The 18,207-nt window shown below is 63.9% G+C and overlaps 1 protein-coding gene across 3 annotated transcripts; it reads left to right on the top strand.

The window, feature by feature from the left end:
* Positions 1–303: 303 nt before the first annotated feature.
* On the top strand, positions 304–17,802 carry SYT2 (synaptotagmin 2). 3 transcript variants are annotated; one of them, XM_068660005.1, is made up of 9 exons: positions 304–419; positions 10,560–10,740; positions 10,824–10,993; positions 12,054–12,170; positions 12,342–12,509; positions 12,635–12,802; positions 13,158–13,275; positions 13,730–13,863; positions 14,314–17,802. In XM_068660005.1, exons 2-9 carry the CDS (start codon positions 10,575–10,577, stop codon positions 14,518–14,520), a joined length of 1,248 nt encoding a protein of 415 aa, XP_068516106.1. In that variant the 5' UTR covers positions 304–419; positions 10,560–10,574; the 3' UTR covers positions 14,521–17,802. The 3 variants fall into 3 exon arrangements, with proteins under 3 accessions (XP_068516106.1, XP_068516105.1, XP_068516107.1); XM_068660004.1 differs by lacking the exon at positions 304–419 and having other exon boundaries at positions 10,128–10,740; XM_068660006.1 differs by lacking the exons at positions 304–419; positions 10,560–10,740; positions 10,824–10,993 and adding an exon at positions 11,062–11,532 and having other exon boundaries at positions 12,045–12,170.
* The last annotated feature ends 405 nt before the right edge of the window (positions 17,803–18,207 follow it).

The following is an 18,207-nucleotide window of genomic DNA, read 5'->3' as shown; positions in this document are numbered from 1 at the left end:
AGGCACAGCACACCCCATATAACCACAGCACCCCCCCATATAGCCACAGGACCCCCTATAAGGAACAGCACATCCCCTATAGGCACTGCACCACCCCTATAGGGCCCAGCACCCCCCATATAACCCCCCGCCCCATAGACACCCCCATAGGGGACTCCCGTTGCCGGCGCCCCCCTTGCGGAGCGCGGGGGCGAGCCGAAAGGGGGCGGGGCTTATCCATAGGGGGCGGGGCCTGATGCGGGCAGTGGGCGGGGCTTATCCCGAGGGGGCGGGGCTAAGGGGCAGTGGGCGGGGCCACGCGGAGCCGCCGCACGCGAGCCCGGAGGGGCCGGGGCTGCCGCAGCGCCCGTCCCGCACCCACCGGCCCCGGCCCGCACCCCCCGGCCCCGCACCCCCCGGCCCCGCGACCCCCGCCCCCGGTAAGTGCTCGCCCCCCCGAGTCTCTCCCCGGTGCCCCCGGTGCCGCAGCGGGACGGCTGCGGGGCGGGGCGGGGGTCGGGGGTCGGAACCGGGCTGGGCGCACGGTGATGGTCGGGGGGGGCGGTGGGACCACCCCGGGGGGATGGAGGAGGCTGGGGGCTGCCCGGTGCCCCGGGGTGCCCTTGGGGTGCTGCGCGCCCGGCTGGGCTGTCTGGGGGGGGAGGGATGGAGGGAACCCCCCCCGGGGTGCGGGAACATCACCCGGGGTGCGGGAAGCCCCCCCTGGGGATGAGGGACCCCCCCCGGGGATAAGGGACCCCATTCGGGGATGCGGGACCCCCCCCGGGATGCGGGATCCCCAGCCGGGGATGCGGGACCCCCCCATCTCGGGATGCGGGACCCCTTCCCGGGTACGCGGGACCCCTCCCGGACCGCGGGACGCCCCCCCTCGGGATGCGGGACCCCCATTAGGGACGCGGCCCCCTCCCCCAGCATGCGGGACACCCCCTGGAGGTGCGGGATCCCCCCGCGTTTCGGTGCCCCGGGACGCAGCGGTGCCACCCGCGATGCTCCAGCCCCGCGTCCCCGCGGGTGTCCTCGGGGGTCCCGGTCCCGGTCCCGACCCCGGAGCCGCAGCCGCGGTGCGGTGCTGGACCGGCCGCTCCTGGGGGTGGGGGGGGGGCTCTGCACCGCGTCCTGGCCCCCAGCCAGCTCCAGCGGGTCCCTTCCCGGGGCTGCAGCAGCCTCCGGGCATCCCCTGCGCCCCCCTGCACCGGTGGGGTGCAGCGGTGCCGGGGCGCAGCAGCTGCGGGGTACCCGAACGCAGCCTTTGCGCCCGCGTCCTGCCCCCGGTGCCCCCCTGCAGCCTACTTTCAGAGGGCCGGGCGCGATCCCAAAAGAGCTCTGCCAATTGCGCAGGGGAAAGGCAGTTTTGCAAGGTGACTGTGGCGCGGGGACGGGGGGGGGGGGACACACACACAAGCCTGTGTCACGCGTCGCCGTGTGGTCCTCAGCCGTGCCCCGGGGTTTGGGCACCTCTGCGGGTCCCCCGTGCGCTGCGGGCAGCGCGGTGCAGCACCCGCCTGGCCTCCGGGTGAGCTGGGCAGGTGCTGCTGTGGGATGTCACCCTCTCCAGGATGTCACCCTCACCGTGATGCCACCTGCTCCGGGATGCCACCCTCTGCAGGCTGCCACCCGCTGCAGGGCGCTGCCAGGCTCCCCCCCCCTGCCCCTCTGCAGCAGCCAAACTTCAGCCCTCGCGCGAGGGCTCCGGCTGCTCGTGCGCCCAGGTGCTGCTGCAGATATTTCCCTCCCGTGCATGCTGCACGGCGACCGGCAGGCGTCGTCTCCTGCCTGCTGCATTATTCCTCGCTAGCGCAGCGCCTCGGCCGCGCTGCCGCGGGCTGCTGGGGCTGCTGGGGTCCCCTCAGGGTGGCCGGGGTCCTCGCCTCGGTGGCACCTTGGTGCTTGTGGCCGCAGGGTGTTGGAGGGAAGCCAAGCGGCTCACTGGGTTGCGGTGCTGGGGGAGTGTGGGGCGCTGAGGGAGGTGATGCACCCAAGGTCATTGAGCCCGGCAGTGGCAGCGGGACATCACCCGTGCTGCTCAGGGACAGCACGATCCCATGAAACCCCCCAAACCCTCTATCCCCACGTGCTGTCCCCTTCTCACAAGCAGCGAGGCACAGGAGCGGGGCTGACCTTGCCCCATCACGGCCCCTGGGGCAAGCGTTGGGGTCCCCTCGTGGGGATCTCCAAGCCCCCAGCTCCCACGGGGCAGGGACGGGTCCCTCGGTGCCCAGCTGGTGTCTGCTGCACTGCATCTCCTGGGGCAGCCCTGGCTCTGCGCCCCTCTGCCCCGCAGCACCGACACCGCACAGAGCCACGGCACAAGGGGGGGGGACTTAAAAATACCGAGGGCTGCCAGCCCGCTGCTGAGTTCGGTCCCTGCGGGACGGTCACCGAGGGCCAGCGGAGCGCAGCGAGCTCCTGCCCACCCCAGCAGGGTGGGAGCGGGCGCTCCGCGGGCTGGCGGTGCTGCTGGCAAGGGCCCAGCCCCAGGAGCTGGATGACTGCAGCTCCTAATTATTACTCGAGTTTCTCCTTCTCCCGGCTGCGCAGGGAAGCTGCGAGCAGGGAGGTGGGATGTCCTCGAGCAGGATCAGTGCCCAAAGCAAATAGACGGGGCCGAGTGCCTGCTGGTTTTCAACTCTTTAATTTTTTTTCCTGCTGTCCCTAACGCCGGCAGTGGAGCGCGGCGCTGCCCGCTGTGCGCGGTGATGCTGCGCCTCGTCCCCGTGCCCAGAGCCGCTGGCCGCCGCTCGGTGGAGTCTGGCCAAGTGCTTTTGCCCTTGGCTGCCGATGGATTTGCCCGCCCGGGTGAAAACCCTGCTGGTCCCTGGCTCACCCCGGGCTGGGGCTGCGGCTCCCGCAGGAGCTGGCGTTCCCCTAAGTGCTCTTTGATTATTAGCCCTAATAATTGTGTTATCGCATCGACTGAGATGTTTCAGATGCCAAAGCTAATTTTGCTCTTCATGCCTTCCTTCATCTGTAATGGGATTTTGATAACACCGCGCGTCCAGAAGTATTGGATAAACTCAGCATAATTCCTCATTTATTAATTAAACCATAAATTAGGCAGCATGCGGCTGGAAGCTGAGATGCCCTACAATGGCATAATCCGACAGCCTGGGGACAGCGCTGGCCCCGTGCCTGCGCTCCCCCATCCCGGCCAGCCCCAGGGCACGGGATCCAAATCCCCCCCGAGCTCTGGGAGCCGCCTGCTCCGTGTCGGTGCCTGGAGGGGGAACCCCTGGACACTGCTGCCACTGGGGTCCTGGTGGGGCTGGCAGAGACCCCAATTCCCCCGGGGTGGCTCTTTGGGACGTGCCCCTGCTGCAGCCCCTGTGCTGGGGGGAGGGTGCTGAGCTGGGCTGTGTCGGATCGCTGCGGTCTGTCCCCGAAGCCTGCGTGTTCCTGGCCGTCTGCTCTGCACCAAACCCGTCCCTGCTGACTGCAGGCGGTTCAGCATCTGCAGCCTCGCGTGGAGGGGGCTCCTGGTGCCTTTGGGGTGTTCTGCACCTGGCGCGGCTTAAGGAAAGCTCGGAGGCTTTGCTTAAAGGCATCATTCGAGGTGTTCCTCGCTCCTCTGCTCTTCGTGGTGCTGTAGGGGTGCAGCAGAGAAGGGCTCGGGGCTGGTGCAGCGCTAAAAGGAGGCAGGAGGAAGCGGTCAGGGTGGTTGTCCTGCTGCTGGGTGCCGGGGGGGCTGCTCTGGGGCTTTTCTGGAGCCGTGGGGGCAGGTGGGTGCCCGCAGGGGTGGCTGTGGTGTGTTGGGCTGGTTTGGGGCTGCAGGACCTGGTCCAGCTACGGGGGTGTCTGCTGAGGTCGAGACATGGTCATGGGGAGGGGGCAGGCGTCCCCCTGCAGGACTCGGGGTGTCCCTATGGACCCGGCTGTGACCGAGGGCTGCTGGGCAGGGCACCCCCCAGGTGTCCCCATCCTCGTGCCGCTGCTCCCACCGGCCTCAAGCAGCCAGTTACAGGGGGGAAAGAGGAACCTCCTGCTTCCCCCACATGGAAACATGGAGCTGTGCTTTACGGGGCTGTGCTGGCTGCCCAGAGCCTCCTGGCTGTCCCGGTGGCTCTTGTCTACCTGCACAATGAGGTTTATTTGGGGGAGTTCCTGGTGTCCTGGCCTTGGAGGTGCTTTCTGCTGCCATTAAATTCCCGTGGGCTTGCACAGGGCTGCAGTGCTGTGTCCCCACTGATTCTGTCATCGTCACCTCTCTGCCCTCACCCCACGGGGCTGTAAATGGTGCCAGGACAGGTGGCACAGGGACACGGGGCCGTGCTCTTCCTCGGTGTCTCCCTGCAGCACAGAGCGTCACTCCTGCACCCGTGGGAGCAGGCGGCTCCTGAGCACTGGTGGCTGGAGCCCCATCCAGGATGGGAGCCGCCTCTCCGGGCATCCAGCACTGGCATTTTGCACCCTCATGCTTGGCTGGGCACTAACAGGGATTTTCCACACGTCCCCTGTGTCCTCGCACCAGCTGCACCCCAGCAGTCACCTCGCTGGGGCTCATTTGGAGCGGGAGCAGCGAGGGGCAGGGGCTGCAGGCAGGTGCCGGCGCGCTCCACTCCTTCTTGCCACGAAAATCGATGCGGCTCAGCTGCGTGCTCTCCCAGAGCAGCTCCTGGCTCTCCCCAGGAGCCTCCTGCTTTTCTTCCTATCGATCAAGAGACGCCGCAGCTCCTCGGGGCCGCTGCTGCCACGGGTTGGGGAGCTGTGCCGGCAGGGCGATGCCGACCCGGCTGCGCAGGATGCGGCCACGCGGCGCCTTCGCGGTGCCAACCCCACCCCGGAGCTGGGTGGCTCAGATTGCTCAGCCCCATCACCTTCTGCTGCCCTATTTAGCGCAGCCACCACGGCACTGGCGCGGTGCACACAGCACTGGGCACCAGCAGCACCCGTCCCCTTGTTTTGGAAGGATTTTTTTGTGATCTGCAACATTGCAGGCTGCAGGAGGGGGGGGGGGCGTCGCGCTGGGGCTCGGTGGCTGCGGCTGGGATGCTCGGGGTCCTCGTGGATGGCGATGTTCCCAGGGCTCAGGGACCCCGCTGTCTGCAGGGGCTGCAGGCACCATGGTGCCCTACAGCCTGTGCCAAAACCTCTCCGTGGCACGGGGATGTGTTTGTGCCACCACGCCTGGAGGGCTGCTCCCAGTGCCCCTGCAGGTGCCTGGGAATGCTCTCTCCTTTGCTTCCCAGCTAATTAGCGACGAATCTTCCTTCCGTGGGGTCTCCGAAGCGCTGCAGTAGCACTGCTGAGAGCGGTGTGTTTTCTGGGGGAGCGGGGGAAGGCGTTTGCTGCCCGTTCGCCGAGCGCGCTGGAACGGCTGCTGCAGCGCGGCCGCCTGCTCCCCGGGGAGCCCCGGCACCAGCCCACGCTCCAGCCCGGCCGGCTCCTTCTGCTGCAGCCCAGTGCTGGGCGAGGGGGTGGGGATGGGGATGTTTGGGGCCTGGCCCCTGCTTCCTGCAGGGGAAACGGGCCTGGGGAGAGCAGCACCCATGGGCAGCACCGTGGAGCTGAACCCCGCAGACACCGCTCGCTTTTATTCCCCTGCTTATTTTTGCATCACTTCTTCCCCCATTTCTCCTCGTTGCTGTCCTGATTTTGGAGTCACAGGACAACCCCTGAGCTGCCGGGCTCGGCACCCCAATACCCGTGTGCAGACGCGTCCCCAGCGTGCGCACGGGGCTGGGGGAGCAGCAGTGACGGCGAGGAGCTCACTCAGTCCCCCGGGCTGGGGGGAGGCTGCTGGGGGGGGCTCATCCTGCAAAATGCCCCCAGCCCCTTCCCCACTTGTCTAGGAGCTGAGCAGGGGGGGCGCAGGATGTGCTCGCCCCCTCCCCAGCTCCTGGCGCCCGGCACTTTGCAGACGTTGACCTTCAGCTGCTCCGACCGCGCATGCCGGGACCGAGGGAGCTGCAGCAGCGCCCGGCAGCAGCAGGAGCCGTTTGTTTTGGCCTGGGAACATCCTGAGCCATTAATCTGGTACCCAAATGATGGATGAAGGCTACCTTTAGGACTGTATTTAACTGCCATACATCTCGGGGGGTTGCTTTAAATAATGCAGCCGCGGTGACAGCAGAGCAGCAGCATTTCCAGCAGCCGCTCCGGCAGCAGGTTTTGGCAGGATCCCCTCTGGAAGCAGCGGGTCCTGGCCCCATGGCTGTGGTTTTGGGGCTGTTCCAGGGCCCTGCCCTGGTTTGTGGGGTGCCCGGGTCCCCAGCACCATGGGGAGAGCAGCGCTGCTGAGCGTGGTGGGGCAGGGACGTGGGTGCGAGGAGAGCCTGGGTGCAGGGCAGTGTGGCTGCTGTCCCCGCTCCATCCCTGCAGGGACGCTCCCGGCACGTGATGGCTGCAGCCCTTCGTTACCTAACGAGCTCCCACCACGTTCGGGGCTCCTCAGGACAAGCTGGAGCTGCTGGGTGCCAGCACGGCTCCTGCTCCCCGTGCTGGGAGGGCTGGGGGCCGGCTGCCCCTGTGCCCGTGGTGTCCAAAACCAGCGACAAATTGTGGTGCCACGCTCCCGCAGCCACCTACCGAAGCATGCCGGCACTAATTGCTGCCTCAGATTCATTAATCTTGATTAGCTGCTGCTTTCTGCCTTTCTCCATGCCGTGGAGGAGCTGGGAGGAGGAGGCCGGCAGCGGGGGTCTCCTCTGGGCTGGGAAGGAGAGGTTTTGGCCACCCTCACCCCGCTCCCCCTGCACTGCTCCTGCCCAGCAGCGGCTGCACCCGTCCGCCTGTGTGGGGCTGCCCCAAGGCAGGAGGGTCCCCAAAATCCCCCTCCCCGCTGTGCTGTGGGGAGCGCTGAGCTTGTGTGGCTGCCTTGGTGGCCGGGGATGTGCCGAGGTCAGGCCGGGTCCCTCCATGTGTCCCCAAATGGCTCCCCGGGGCCTGTCCCTGTGCCACATCGCAGCTGGTGTGGGCAGCCCGGGGTGCAGCGTTTGGTGTTGGGAGGGGTCCTGAGCATGCAGGGGGACAATCCCGGGGCTTAAATGCTTTTATAAAAAATACACGAGTACAAACCACGTGGCCACGGTGGCTGTCTCCACCACTTCATCCAGCTGGGGGGGATTTCCCAGGGGCGCAGCCCTCCCTGCTCATCTGCGCACCCCTGCACGGGCAGGATTGTGACCAACCCCACACAAACCCACACAAACCCATGTTTGGGTACAAGGACGAGTGGCACTGGGTGTTTGTGGGATGCACGAGGGCCTGGTTGTCCCCTGCCTGCCCAGGGACAGGGCAGGGGACGGGGCAGGGGAAAGGACAAGGGAGCCACTTCCACCCCCACACACACACCAGATGCCACCTCATTATTCTAAAGGGAGGAAAATGATAGATATATATTAAAAAAAAAAAAAGACTTCCAAAAGAAAGAAAAAACGACAAACCCAAGCCTTGCAGCGCTGCATTGCAGTGCCTTCCCCCCGCTGGCACCTGCACTGCAGGGCGGTGGCGAGGGGACGCGCCCGGGGACACCGCGGGGAGGTGGCAAGGGGGGACCTGGGGACACCCGGGGGTGGCTCTGGCTCCCGCCTCGAACCCAAACCAAGGGGAAGTGAGGAGGAGGGGTGAAACCTTAAAACCGGGGAGGTGAAGCCTTCAAACCGGGGAGGTGCATTCACGCTGGCCTTAGATTTCTTTGTGGGTGTTTCTGCAGAAATTTTGGGGTGGAATATCAAATTTTCTGCTTTGCAGAGCTTGGGTTTTTGCTAGTGTAAAAAGGTAGTGCCGATTATTTTTAACCACTGAAAATGCTGAGAACTGTTATCCCCTGGGGCCACAGGGCCCCCCTCAGTGGGGCTCGAGGGGACCGAGGTGTCCTGGGGGGGCGGCACCACGAACCTCCCCCAGCCCCCCCCGTGCCTCAGTTTCCCCCCTTTTTAGCTCCACCAGCACTGGTGGGAGCCGAGCAGGGGCACCAGGGGCTGGGACAGGGACAGCTCAACGCACACCCTGGGGAGCAATTAGCAATGCTAATTAGCGACCCTGCTTGAAACCAGCCTCTCTGCAGTGAGTCCCAGGAAGCCAAAATAATCCCCAAAGCGGCGTTTCCCCAGCCCAGCATTTTCACCTGCTTTTTCCTTCAATAAATCCAAATTAGAGGCGTGAGAAGGGTTGGAAGAGCTTAAATAAAAATCCTGCTGGCTGCCCTGTGCCGGTACCAGAGGGGAAAACTGGACAGAAAAGGAAAAAAAAAAAAAAGAAAAAAAGAAAGAAAAAAGCCAGCTGCGGGGAGCTGCTTGCTGCGCTCGCTCATTTTGGCTTTGCAGCGTCACGAGCCCGGGGCTCCGGTGCTGCCGGGAGGGTTTCCCTCGCCGCGCCATCGACAGCTCCCGCAGTGACGTCTCCGGCAGCGCGCAGCAAATGCAGCCAGCAGCACACACACACACACACACACACACACACACACACACACGCGTGTGCAAGCTCATCCCCAGGCTGCCTGCACACACACAGCTGCGAGCAGCCGCACACCCACGCACAAAAGCAGCTGCAGAGCCGTGCACAGACACCTGCACCCCGACACGGACACGGACACGAGGACATGCGTGTGCATGAGCACTTGTGCACACACCTGTCCTGCCTGTGCACAAACATCCTGCACACACACACACTCACACATGCACATTGCACAAGCGTTTGCACCCCCCGTGCACACTCCTACATTTATTTGGGCACTGCACAAGCGCTTGCACACCCCACGCACTAACACTCGCATACACGTGTGCACGCACACCCTGTACCCAAGTACCCGTACATGTGCACATTGCACGAGCATTTGCACGCCACAATGTGCACACACACATAGAGGCTGAAGCCGTGCCTCGTGCAGGCACCGGGCAGCTCCTGTTTCCTGGGGCTCCTGTTTTCAGGGGCTCGGGGTGGCTGCAGACCCCCAGTGACACCCACACAGCATTTTGCACCAAAATGCAGGGCAGGCCGCTGGGTGAGTGGTGCACAAACTCCTCCTCTCCTGCATGAGGCTGGAACTTGGCCAAATTGCCAAATGCTCGCTCCTCGCTCACCCGGCTGCGTCTCTGCCAGCAGCTCCGCTTCCCTCGGCAAACCCCAGCGAAAACCCTCGTGGGGTTTGGAGGTTTGAAAGAACCTCCTAAAAGGTGCCAAGGTGTTGGTGGCTTGGGCGATCTCGTCCCACTGCCTTCGTGCCCCGTGTGACAAGGACACGTCTCTGTCCTCACCGGGACAGCGCCGTGCTCGCAGCCTGTGCTGCGCCAACGTGTGCCTGAATCCTGCACCAGCAGCAGGGGAGGATGTGAAAATGCACAAAATGCCATTTTAGAGCCCGCTGTCCCCTCTGTGTCCTGGACAGGTTGCAGATTAATAACCCAGGGTTCGCTTATTTTGCTGTCTGCCTTTAACGAGATTTTGGGGCATCAGGAGGACGAGGAGCTCTTTAGAAAGCCGGGGAAAGAAAAGAACTGATGAGTCCCGTAATCACTTGTCTGCAGGGTCTGGGTATTGGGGTAGCACCCCTCAATTTGGGAATTCCTGGAGCAGACCCAGGCTCTGCCCATGGGCGAGGGGCCGGGAGCAGCTGCTGGGAGCATCCCTGCACGGAGCCTCCTCCTCCTCCTCCTCCTCCTCCTGCTCATCTCTCTGGCATTTTGCTGCAGTGCCCCAGGGCTGCGGCATCGCCCGGGGGCTGGGCAGCTCTGCAGGACGGACAGACGGACGGACAGGCTGGAGGTGGCTGACGGCTGCCACCAGGGAAGGGCTGCGCGGCCCCGTTTCGTTACCTTGCTGACACAGTTTCGGCGATATCCGTAACAGATGGGCAGAAACGCGCTCATCAGCAGTTTGGGGGAGAAAAGTCATCCTGCAGGGAGCCAGCAGCCGGTGCTGCTGCCGGGGGGGGGGGCACCTGGCTGGGCTCGGGACCCCCTCGGGAGGGAGAACTGCATCCGCACCGAAATGATGCTGCTGGAAGGGATGAAGGCTGAGAGGGAGCTGGTGGTCCCGGGCAGCTCCTGGTGCAGCCACGAGCTCAGCCCAGCACTGGGAGGCTGCAGGCAGGGCTTGGGGCTGCAGGCAGGGCTCATTGCAGGCAGGGCTCACTGCAGGCAGGGCTGGTGCCAGCCCCTCTCGGCTCCCAGGGCTGGTGACCACCCCCCCCATGCAAGTTTTGGGTTTAATTCCCCCAGGAGGCATCAGCAGCCTGGAAACCTCAGCCCTGCCTTCGGTCTCTGTGGTTTTTCTATAATGCGTTCAGGTGGTGAAGCAGCGATTGGCAGTGACCTTGGCGCTGGCTGCAGCAGGGAGGGAGGTGATGAATTTGGGCTGTTTCAGCGGTTTTTGGGCTCTGCCTGGGGGATGTTCATGGAGGCTTCAGAGGTGTCAAGGGCCAGGAGACTCAGTGGGCTTCCATGGCTTGTGACGGGGCCCTGGGGCCCAGACCTTCCCATTAAACATAACCTCTGGGCTCCACAGCCCTCACACAGAGGGTGAAGCTCACCATCACGGCCCTGCTGCAGCTGTGGATGTCCCCAGTGCTGCTTGGGGAGGCAGCCGAGGGCAGCAGGGCCCACCTCGGCCACGCTGTGTTGCAGGTTCCCCGTCCCACCATGACGTTCAAGCAGGCGTCCATGATGGCCCCGGAGGCCGCGGCCTCCACCGTGCCCATGGCCACCATGGAGAACTCCACTGAGGCGGCGGGGCCGGGCGAGAGCAAGGAGGACATGTTCGCCAAGCTGAGGGAGAAGTTCATGAACGAGCTCAACAAGATCCCCCGTGAGTAGCTGCCTCCTCCCCCCGGGACCCCCCTTCCCCTTGGCCCAGCACGGGCTGACCGCAGGCCCCGCACGTTCCCGCAGTGCCGCCCTGGGCCCTCATCGCCATCGCCGTGGTGGCCGGCCTCCTCATCCTCACCTGCTGCTTCTGCATCTGCAAGAAGTGCTGCTGCAAGAAGAAGAAGAACAAGAAGGAGAAGGGCAAAGGCATGAAGAATGCCATGAACATGAAGGACATGAAGTCGGGCAACCAGGTGACGGCCTTTGGGAGGGCTCAGTCACCTCCCAAATTGTGTCCGTAGCAGGGGGGGGAGCCCAAGAACCCCACTGGTTTGGGGTCCCCAAAAAGCTGGGAAGGCTGGTGATGATACCAGGGCACAGCCGGGACCATCTGGGGATGGCAGAAGGGAAGGGGGCTTTTTGGCACCAGCGGGTCCGGGGCCATCCCAGCCGGCTCCATGCCTCAGCCCGGGGCCATCTGGGAACGGCAGATTTTGGGCATCTGTTCCTACTGCCGAGAGACACGCGGGCACTGCAGGCATGCCCACAGGGCTGGGGGGATGAGCAGCGATGCATCTGGGGGTCCACGGGGTGAAATTCCCAAATGCTGGGGGAGGGTTGGGGTCCCCAGGGGTTCAATGGGGCCATACAAGACCCCAGCTCCCTGCCTCAGCCTGGGTCCCACCGCGGTGCTGTCCATAACGTTGATCTCTTCCCTCCTGGTGCTGTTGCCGTCCTCCCTCTGTGCCGCCCTGACCCCGTGCTCCCTCTGTGTTTGGGGACATCCTCCACGGTAGGTGCCACCCTGAGCCTGCCTTCTCCATCAGCTGCGTCCAGGGTGGGACTGGGGACCCGCAGGGACAGCAGAGAGGTGCTGGGGGGCTGTGGCGTGGAGAGGCAGGGGAGAAGGCTGGCTTTGCCTTAGACGTAGGAGAACTGGGTCCTCTCTCATATTAACACCATCATCCCTAGAAACAGCCCTGCTAACCCTCTGTAGTGCTCCCAAGCATGGGCTGGAGGCAGAGGATCCCCACACCCAACTGTGGGGTGGTTTTCACGCAACCTCCTTTGGCTGGAGCCGGCCCCAAGTCCCAGCGCCCCGGGCAGCCCCCAGCCCCTCATGCCTCCATCCCACTAAGACCAACCCCGAGCAGAGCTGGTGCCCCCTGGGCTGCCCTGCCCATGCCTTCTGTCCCCATCCCCTTGTGATGCCCAGGGGTCAGGGTGCTGGAGGTGCCCGTGTGGGGATGGGGACGTGGGGCCAGGACCCCCCAGCTGAGCCGGGCACCTCGGCTGCTGCCGCAGGACCCCCAGGACGACGACGATGCGGAGACGGGACTGACGGAGGGGGAAGGCGAAGAGGAGGAGAAGGAGCCGGAGAACCTGGGCAAGCTGCAGTTCTCGCTGGACTACGATTTCCAGGCGAACCAGGCGAGGAAGGGGCTGAGGAACCACAGGGGTGGGGATTTGCCCAGGGAGGGCTTTTGGAGAGGAGGAATCCCCCTGGGGGAGCTGGGTGGTGTGGGAGGGAGCCGGGGAGCTGGGTGCTGGAGAGGAGCCCATGGTGCCGTCCGCAGCTGAAGCCGTCTCTCTCCCCTCCAGCTGACCGTGGGGATCCTCCAAGCCGCTGAACTGCCCGCCCTGGACATGGGCGGCACCTCGGACCCCTACGTCAAGGTGTTCCTGCTCCCCGACAAGAAGAAGAAGTACGAGACCAAGGTGCAGAAGAAGACGCTCAACCCCGCCTTCAACGAGACCTTCACCTTCAAGGTGAGCCCCAGCCCACCCCACCACGGGACCTCGTCTCCCACTCCCGTCCTTCCCCCGGCTGTGTCCTGGCCTCGTGGTTTGGCCCTGCTGGAGCCCTTTGCCACCCGGTGGCCCTTTCCCCGCAGGTCCCCTACCAAGAACTGGGTGGGAAGACGCTGGTGATGGCCATCTACGACTTCGATCGCTTCTCCAAGCACGACATCATCGGCGAGGTGAAGGTGCCCATGAACACGGTGGACCTGGGGCAGCCCATCGAGGAGTGGCGGGACCTGCAGAGCGGCGAGAAGGAGGAGGTGAGAGGGGGCCCTACAAGGTCGAGGTGTGGGGTGGCCCCGGCAATGGGGTGAGCTCTGCTTCCCGGGCATGGCTGCATGGCCCCACCTCGGTGCCGTGTGTGAGTGCCGGGCAGGATCCAACCCCCTTTTTCCCCTGCAGCAGCCTTTCTGTAACAAAAATGAGGTTTGTAAGTATCTGGGTGCTGTGCTGGGACTGGCCTGTCCCCCACCCCAGTGATCAAACCCTCGTGTGTGGGGTGCCAGGTTGTGCCTGAGCGGGGTTTGGGGGGAACGAAGCTGGGACCACGTCCTGGCACTGCGATACAGCGCCCTGGGGAGGCTCTGATTCTCTGCCCCCTGCCCCATTTGGCAGCCAGAGAAGCTGGGCGATATCTGCATCTCCCTGCGGTACGTGCCGACGGCCGGGAAGCTCACTGTCTGCATCCTGGAGGCCAAGAACCTGAAGAAGATGGACGTGGGGGGCCTCTCAGGTGAGATCGGCTGGGCAGGGCTGGGGCAGCTCCTCCAGCACCCGGCACCTCCTGTGCCCAAGACCTGGCTGGGGGTGAGGGGAGATGAGACCCCCCCGGCCCTGACCTCCTGGGCTCGGCTCTTTGGGGTGTCCTGAGCGGTGAAATCACCCCTCTGCCACCCGCTCCTGGCCCTGCTCCTGCAGAAAGGGGGTGAGCCAGCACCTGCAGCTCCCCGCACCATCCCCAGCCCTCCTGCAAGGAGACCTGCAGGAGGCAGAAGAGCTCTGTCCCTTCCCAGTGGCTCCTGAAAATCAGGAAAATCCTTGAAAATCCAATGGTTTTGGAGTGTTTTGGCTTTGGCCTCCATCCATGAGCCTGGGAGCACCTTGACCTGTGTTGGGCTCCTTGCCCCTCGTGCCAGGCCGATGGTGTCCCTGGGCACTGCGACCTCCTGCTCCCCCTTCTCCCCCAGATCCCTACGTGAAGATTCACCTGCTGCAGAACGGGAAGAGGTTGAAGAAGAAGAAGACCACAGTCAAGAAGAAGACCTTAAACCCCTACTTCAACGAGTCCTTCAGCTTTGAGATCCCCTTTGAGCAGATACAGGTTTGTATGCTGACATCCTCGGGGGCATGTGGGCAGGGTGGGGGTGCCAGCAGAGGTCTCACGCTGTCCCAGGCCATGTCCCAGCGGCTCCTGATGAGCTCCTGGTGCCCATGTTGGGCATCACCCATGGGAGATGCGACCCCAAACCCATCTCACGGCAGGAACTGGGCTTTCCTCTGCTCCCGGCCCTGTAGTGCTCACTCCAGGTAGGGCAGGGAGCCCTCAGCGGTCCCAGGGGTGTCCTGGACCATGGGGGGCTGCTTTGTGCAGCCCCATCGAGCTCCACAGCCTGCAGCAGCCCTTGGTGCCTTGACATGCTCAGGTGGCCACGTGGGGACGAGCTGGGCCCCACCACAGCCCCACAACCCTCGGGAAGGAAACGGAGGAAGGAATGGGCACGGAGGGGACCCTGCCCTGTTCAGCCCCTCTAAAGAAGGCTTCCTCCTCCAGAAAGTGCAGGTGGTGATCACGGTGCTGGACTATGACAAGCTGGGGAAGAATGAAGCCATCGGCAAGATCTTCACGGGCTGCAACTCCACCGGCACGGAGCTGCGGCACTGGTCCGACATGCTGGCCAACCCCCGGCGGCCCATCGCCCAGTGGCACTCGCTGAAGCCAGAGGAAGAAGTAGATGCAGCTCTTGGGAAAAACAAATAGGAAGATCTGCTGGCCGGCGTGGCGTGGGCCTGTGGACAGTCGAAGCAACCCAGAGCTACTGATACCTCAGTTACGCACCCTTTGGTTTGTTTTATTTTATTTATTTTTTGGTTCTGTTTTAAGCTGAAATACCCTTTGACGGCTGTGGAAGGGTTTCCAGACTGTCCCAATAGCTTCCAGGGGAAGAGGTTGAAGACGGATGGTTCTTTTCATTCTCCAGCATCGCTCCCCTCGGCCTCATGCCCCATCACATTCAACTTCCATCCCTTCCCGGCCTGAAGCCACCGCCAGGCCTGGGGCTCCCCGGGCCTGGGAGCATCGCTGCCTCCGTCCTTCCCGTGGGCCCACGTGGGAGCCGGCGAGAATCTGTGCATGGAGGTGACACCAGGGCCTGAAAACGCAAGGTGACCGGGCTCATTGTGCTTGCCTGGGACGTGGACACCTGCATGGGCACCAAGACGATGGAGAAGACCTTCTGCAGGAGGCCCGGGGGCATCCCCGCACCCGCTCTGCTTCCCCCCAACCCTCCCAGTTGGGAAGGGTGAGAGACGTGGTTTTGGGCTGCCTGCGGCCGGCTCCAGGTTTGGCTTCTTCTGGTGAGAGGTTTGGGGGGGGTCTTGTACTGTGGAAGGCATCGTGGTGGGTGCTGAGCCCTCGGTGCGGTGGCCAGACCCCGCGGGATGGGCGCAGGTAGCTGCAGACGGCTTTTTGTTGGGGAGGCAGCGCTGTGGGCACGCTCTGGCCACGGTGTGGACAGCCCCTGTCATGTTACCAGAGGCTGGGTTAGGGAGCTCAGGGGCGGTTTGCACGCACCTCCCGTCATGCTTGGCACGGCCGTGTGCCTCCTGGAGACACTGGGTCGAAGCCTGGAGCTCTGGGTGCTTCCACGAGGCTGGGTGACACCGAGAGGTCCCCAGAGCTGGGCGGGCAGGCAGCCCCGGGGCAGTGCTTGGTGCCATCCTTGAGTCCCCCGTGTGTCCCTGGGGCTGAGCCCTGCCGTGGGCACCCAGCACGGCCCTCGGGGGGGTTATGGGGAGCTCCAGCCCCGCTGCTGCGTCCCACCATCAGTGGGGAGGGTGAGAGCCAGCCCATGGCCAAGGAGGGGCTGCAGACCCCCAGGCCCCATGGGCTGCTGTACCCCCCGCCCCCAAATCCCTCTCCCCTCGGGCAGTGTGAGCCGGAAGGCCAACTCCACTCCATTCTGTGAGGAAGAGAAAAAAAGCACAGTGGGGATGCCCCTGGCATTGGGGATGCTGCTTGGGGGTGGTCTACGCCCTGCCTGGGACCTTGGTGCACAGCACCCTGAGCCTGGGGACAAAGTGCCAAAGCTGAGCTCACCCCGGTGCCATCGGATGCCTCGGTGGCCCCTGCTTCCCAAGGGGCTTCCCACCCCGGGTGACGGCAGGGAGAAGATGAGAAACGGTGACAGGGGACGGCCACAGCTCAGGGGGTTCAGGTGGGGCACGGGGACCAGCCCCTAACCCAGGAGGGATGTGCAGGTTCCCAGGGAGGGATGTCTCCGTCCTTGGCAGGGGTTCAGGTCAGCAAGGTGCCGTGTGGGTCGTGCAGCTGGAGGGAGAAGGAGACGCAGGGGGGTTTAATGAACAGGAGCGCTGGGCAGGTGGTGTGGAGCCTGGGGACAGCATCAGGGATCTCCCAAACCTCGGAGTCTGGCTGGGCACCACGGGGGGGTTGCCTTGTGTTTGTAAAGATGAAAGAATCGAGGAATTGGCAAGAGCACCCAAACCCTGCCGTGGGGGGGCATGGCCCCAGAGTCTTCCTTGGGAAGCGGGCGGAGGAGCGCACATGCCTGTGCACACACAGACACACATTTACACACATGTACACACACCTACACACATGTACTCACATGTACACACCCCCACGCCCACCCCTGCACCCCCCTACATGCACCCAGCCCCCCCAGTCCCGCCGCACCTCGCCTGCTGCCCGCAGGTTTCCATTCGGACTCTTTAAGCCTCGGGAGGGTGGGGGGGGAACCGTGACTTTAATACCTGATTTCTTTTGATTTTTAATAAAAAAGGGGAAACCAAGCAACATATTTAAAGCCATCTGCGCTGCCTCTGACCCCCCCTCCCTCCCCCCGTAGCTGTGTGTAGTTAACTGTATGGAGACATAGCTGTATATACCATGAGCAGTGCATGCGCTGCAGCCCCTGTAACCAGCAGCATGCTCCCAGCCGAGCTGCACGCTCTGCCCCGCGCCCACGGCGCCTCCGTGCCCGAGGTGGCACCTCCGTGCCAAGGTGGAGTCGGCGACGAACCAAATTCATTGCCTGAGAGCTCTCCACCACCCCGGTTATCTCCCCCCCCCCCCTCTTTAAAAATAATGACTTAAATCATGCAAAAGAAGAAAATACGCCAAGAAGCAAAGCATGCCAAGCCAGTCCAGCCAGCGGAGGGTGAGCCGTCACCGACGCAGCCGTGACTTCCATGTGTGTCTTGTTCCTGTGTCTCGTCGCGTTTATACCATGGCCGGGTAGCGGCAACATCGTGGCTTCGGCGTCCTGTGTCGCGTTGGTGCATCTCACCGTCAGAGCAACTTTAGAAGCCATATTAGACCACGGCGTGCCGGGGCCCCATGAGGATGGGTCTCCCGGTGAGCCGTGCCCCCCCTTTTATCCCCGTGTGTCCACGGCCCCCTCGTTTTGTGGGGCTCAGCGGCGGAGCCGGGGTGCCAGGACGAGCCGTGCCAGCCGCCGGCTTGGTGGCCGCGGCCGTCGCACCGGGGCAGCGGCACTGGGGACTTCCCACGGTGGCATTTCTGCAGCAGAAAGGTTGGGACAAGTGAGATCTGGTGGTGGAAGGGCTCTCGTGAGCAGCTGGGGAGATCTGCTGCGTGCTGGGGGCTGCCGGCCGCAAGGCACCGGTGCGCTTGCTGCTGGGGGAAGCTGCCCCGTCCTCTCCTCGCCTCCCCTGTGGTGCGAGCCCAGCTGCGCCTGGGGACACCAGCTTCAGCCTCCCAGGGGAAAGGGAGCGAGTCCATGCACCAAGCTCGGCTCTTCGCCCTTTTTCCCCCAGCGCCGGGAGGAAAAAGCAGCACCTTTGGGAGTCTCAGGGTCTCGTGGCTTCCTGCAGCAAAGGAAGACCCCCGGCCCCCGGCCCCTGCGCCCGTCCTGGCCTCTGCAGTGCTCGGCTCCGGCAGGAAGCTGCTTTTAAAGCCCCTTCCTCTCGTGTGGACTCTGTCGTTTCCGTCTCTGATCGTTAAATGGTTATTTTGTAATGATATCTGTCTCCTTATTAAAGAAATGAGCTGAAAGGAGCCCCGCGTCCCTGCTGGTTTGGCTGCTGGGTGCTCGGGGAGGGGGCAGGCCCCATGGCCACGAGGGAGGGACCAGGGGCGCAAGGGGTGCTTGGACACGGCAGGGATGTCCCGGGCCTTGGTGCCAGCTCCCCACCAAACTCCTCGCCCCAGCACCTCCCATCCCATCCCTATGGCACGTGCCGGCCACCAGCTCCTGCCCTGCCTCACAGGGGTGCTGGGCACACAAAACCCCGAGGGGCAGAGCTCAGGGTGCACTGACCACATCCATAAACCATGCCCCGTGCTGTGCCTGCAGAGCGTTTCTGAGCTTTTTTTCAGAGCTTTTAGAGCAGGTGGGCGCTGCCGTGCTATGGCCACTTGGAGAAAAAGGAGACGTTTTGCTAGCCTGCTTCAGAAAGACGG

This window comes from Anas acuta, chromosome 24, assembly GCF_963932015.1.
Source record: "Anas acuta chromosome 24, bAnaAcu1.1, whole genome shotgun sequence".
NCBI lineage: Eukaryota > Metazoa > Chordata > Aves > Anseriformes > Anatidae > Anas > Anas acuta.
This window is presented reverse-complemented; position numbering and strand designations above follow the sequence as displayed.

Bases quoted from the DNA above. Each gene is read 5' to 3' on its own strand.
- SYT2 (XM_068660004.1), top strand. From the start codon at position 10,491: ATGTCCCCAGTGCTGCTTGGGGAGGCAGCCGAGGGCAGCAGGGCCCAC. The intron at 10,741-10,823 runs GTGAGTAGCTGC...ACGTTCCCGCAG, and splicing joins CGAGCTCAACAAGATCCCCC to TGCCGCCCTGGGCCCTCATC. The intron at 10,994-12,053 runs GTGACGGCCTTT...CAGGACCCCCAG, and splicing joins ACATGAAGTCGGGCAACCAG to GACGACGACGATGCGGAGAC.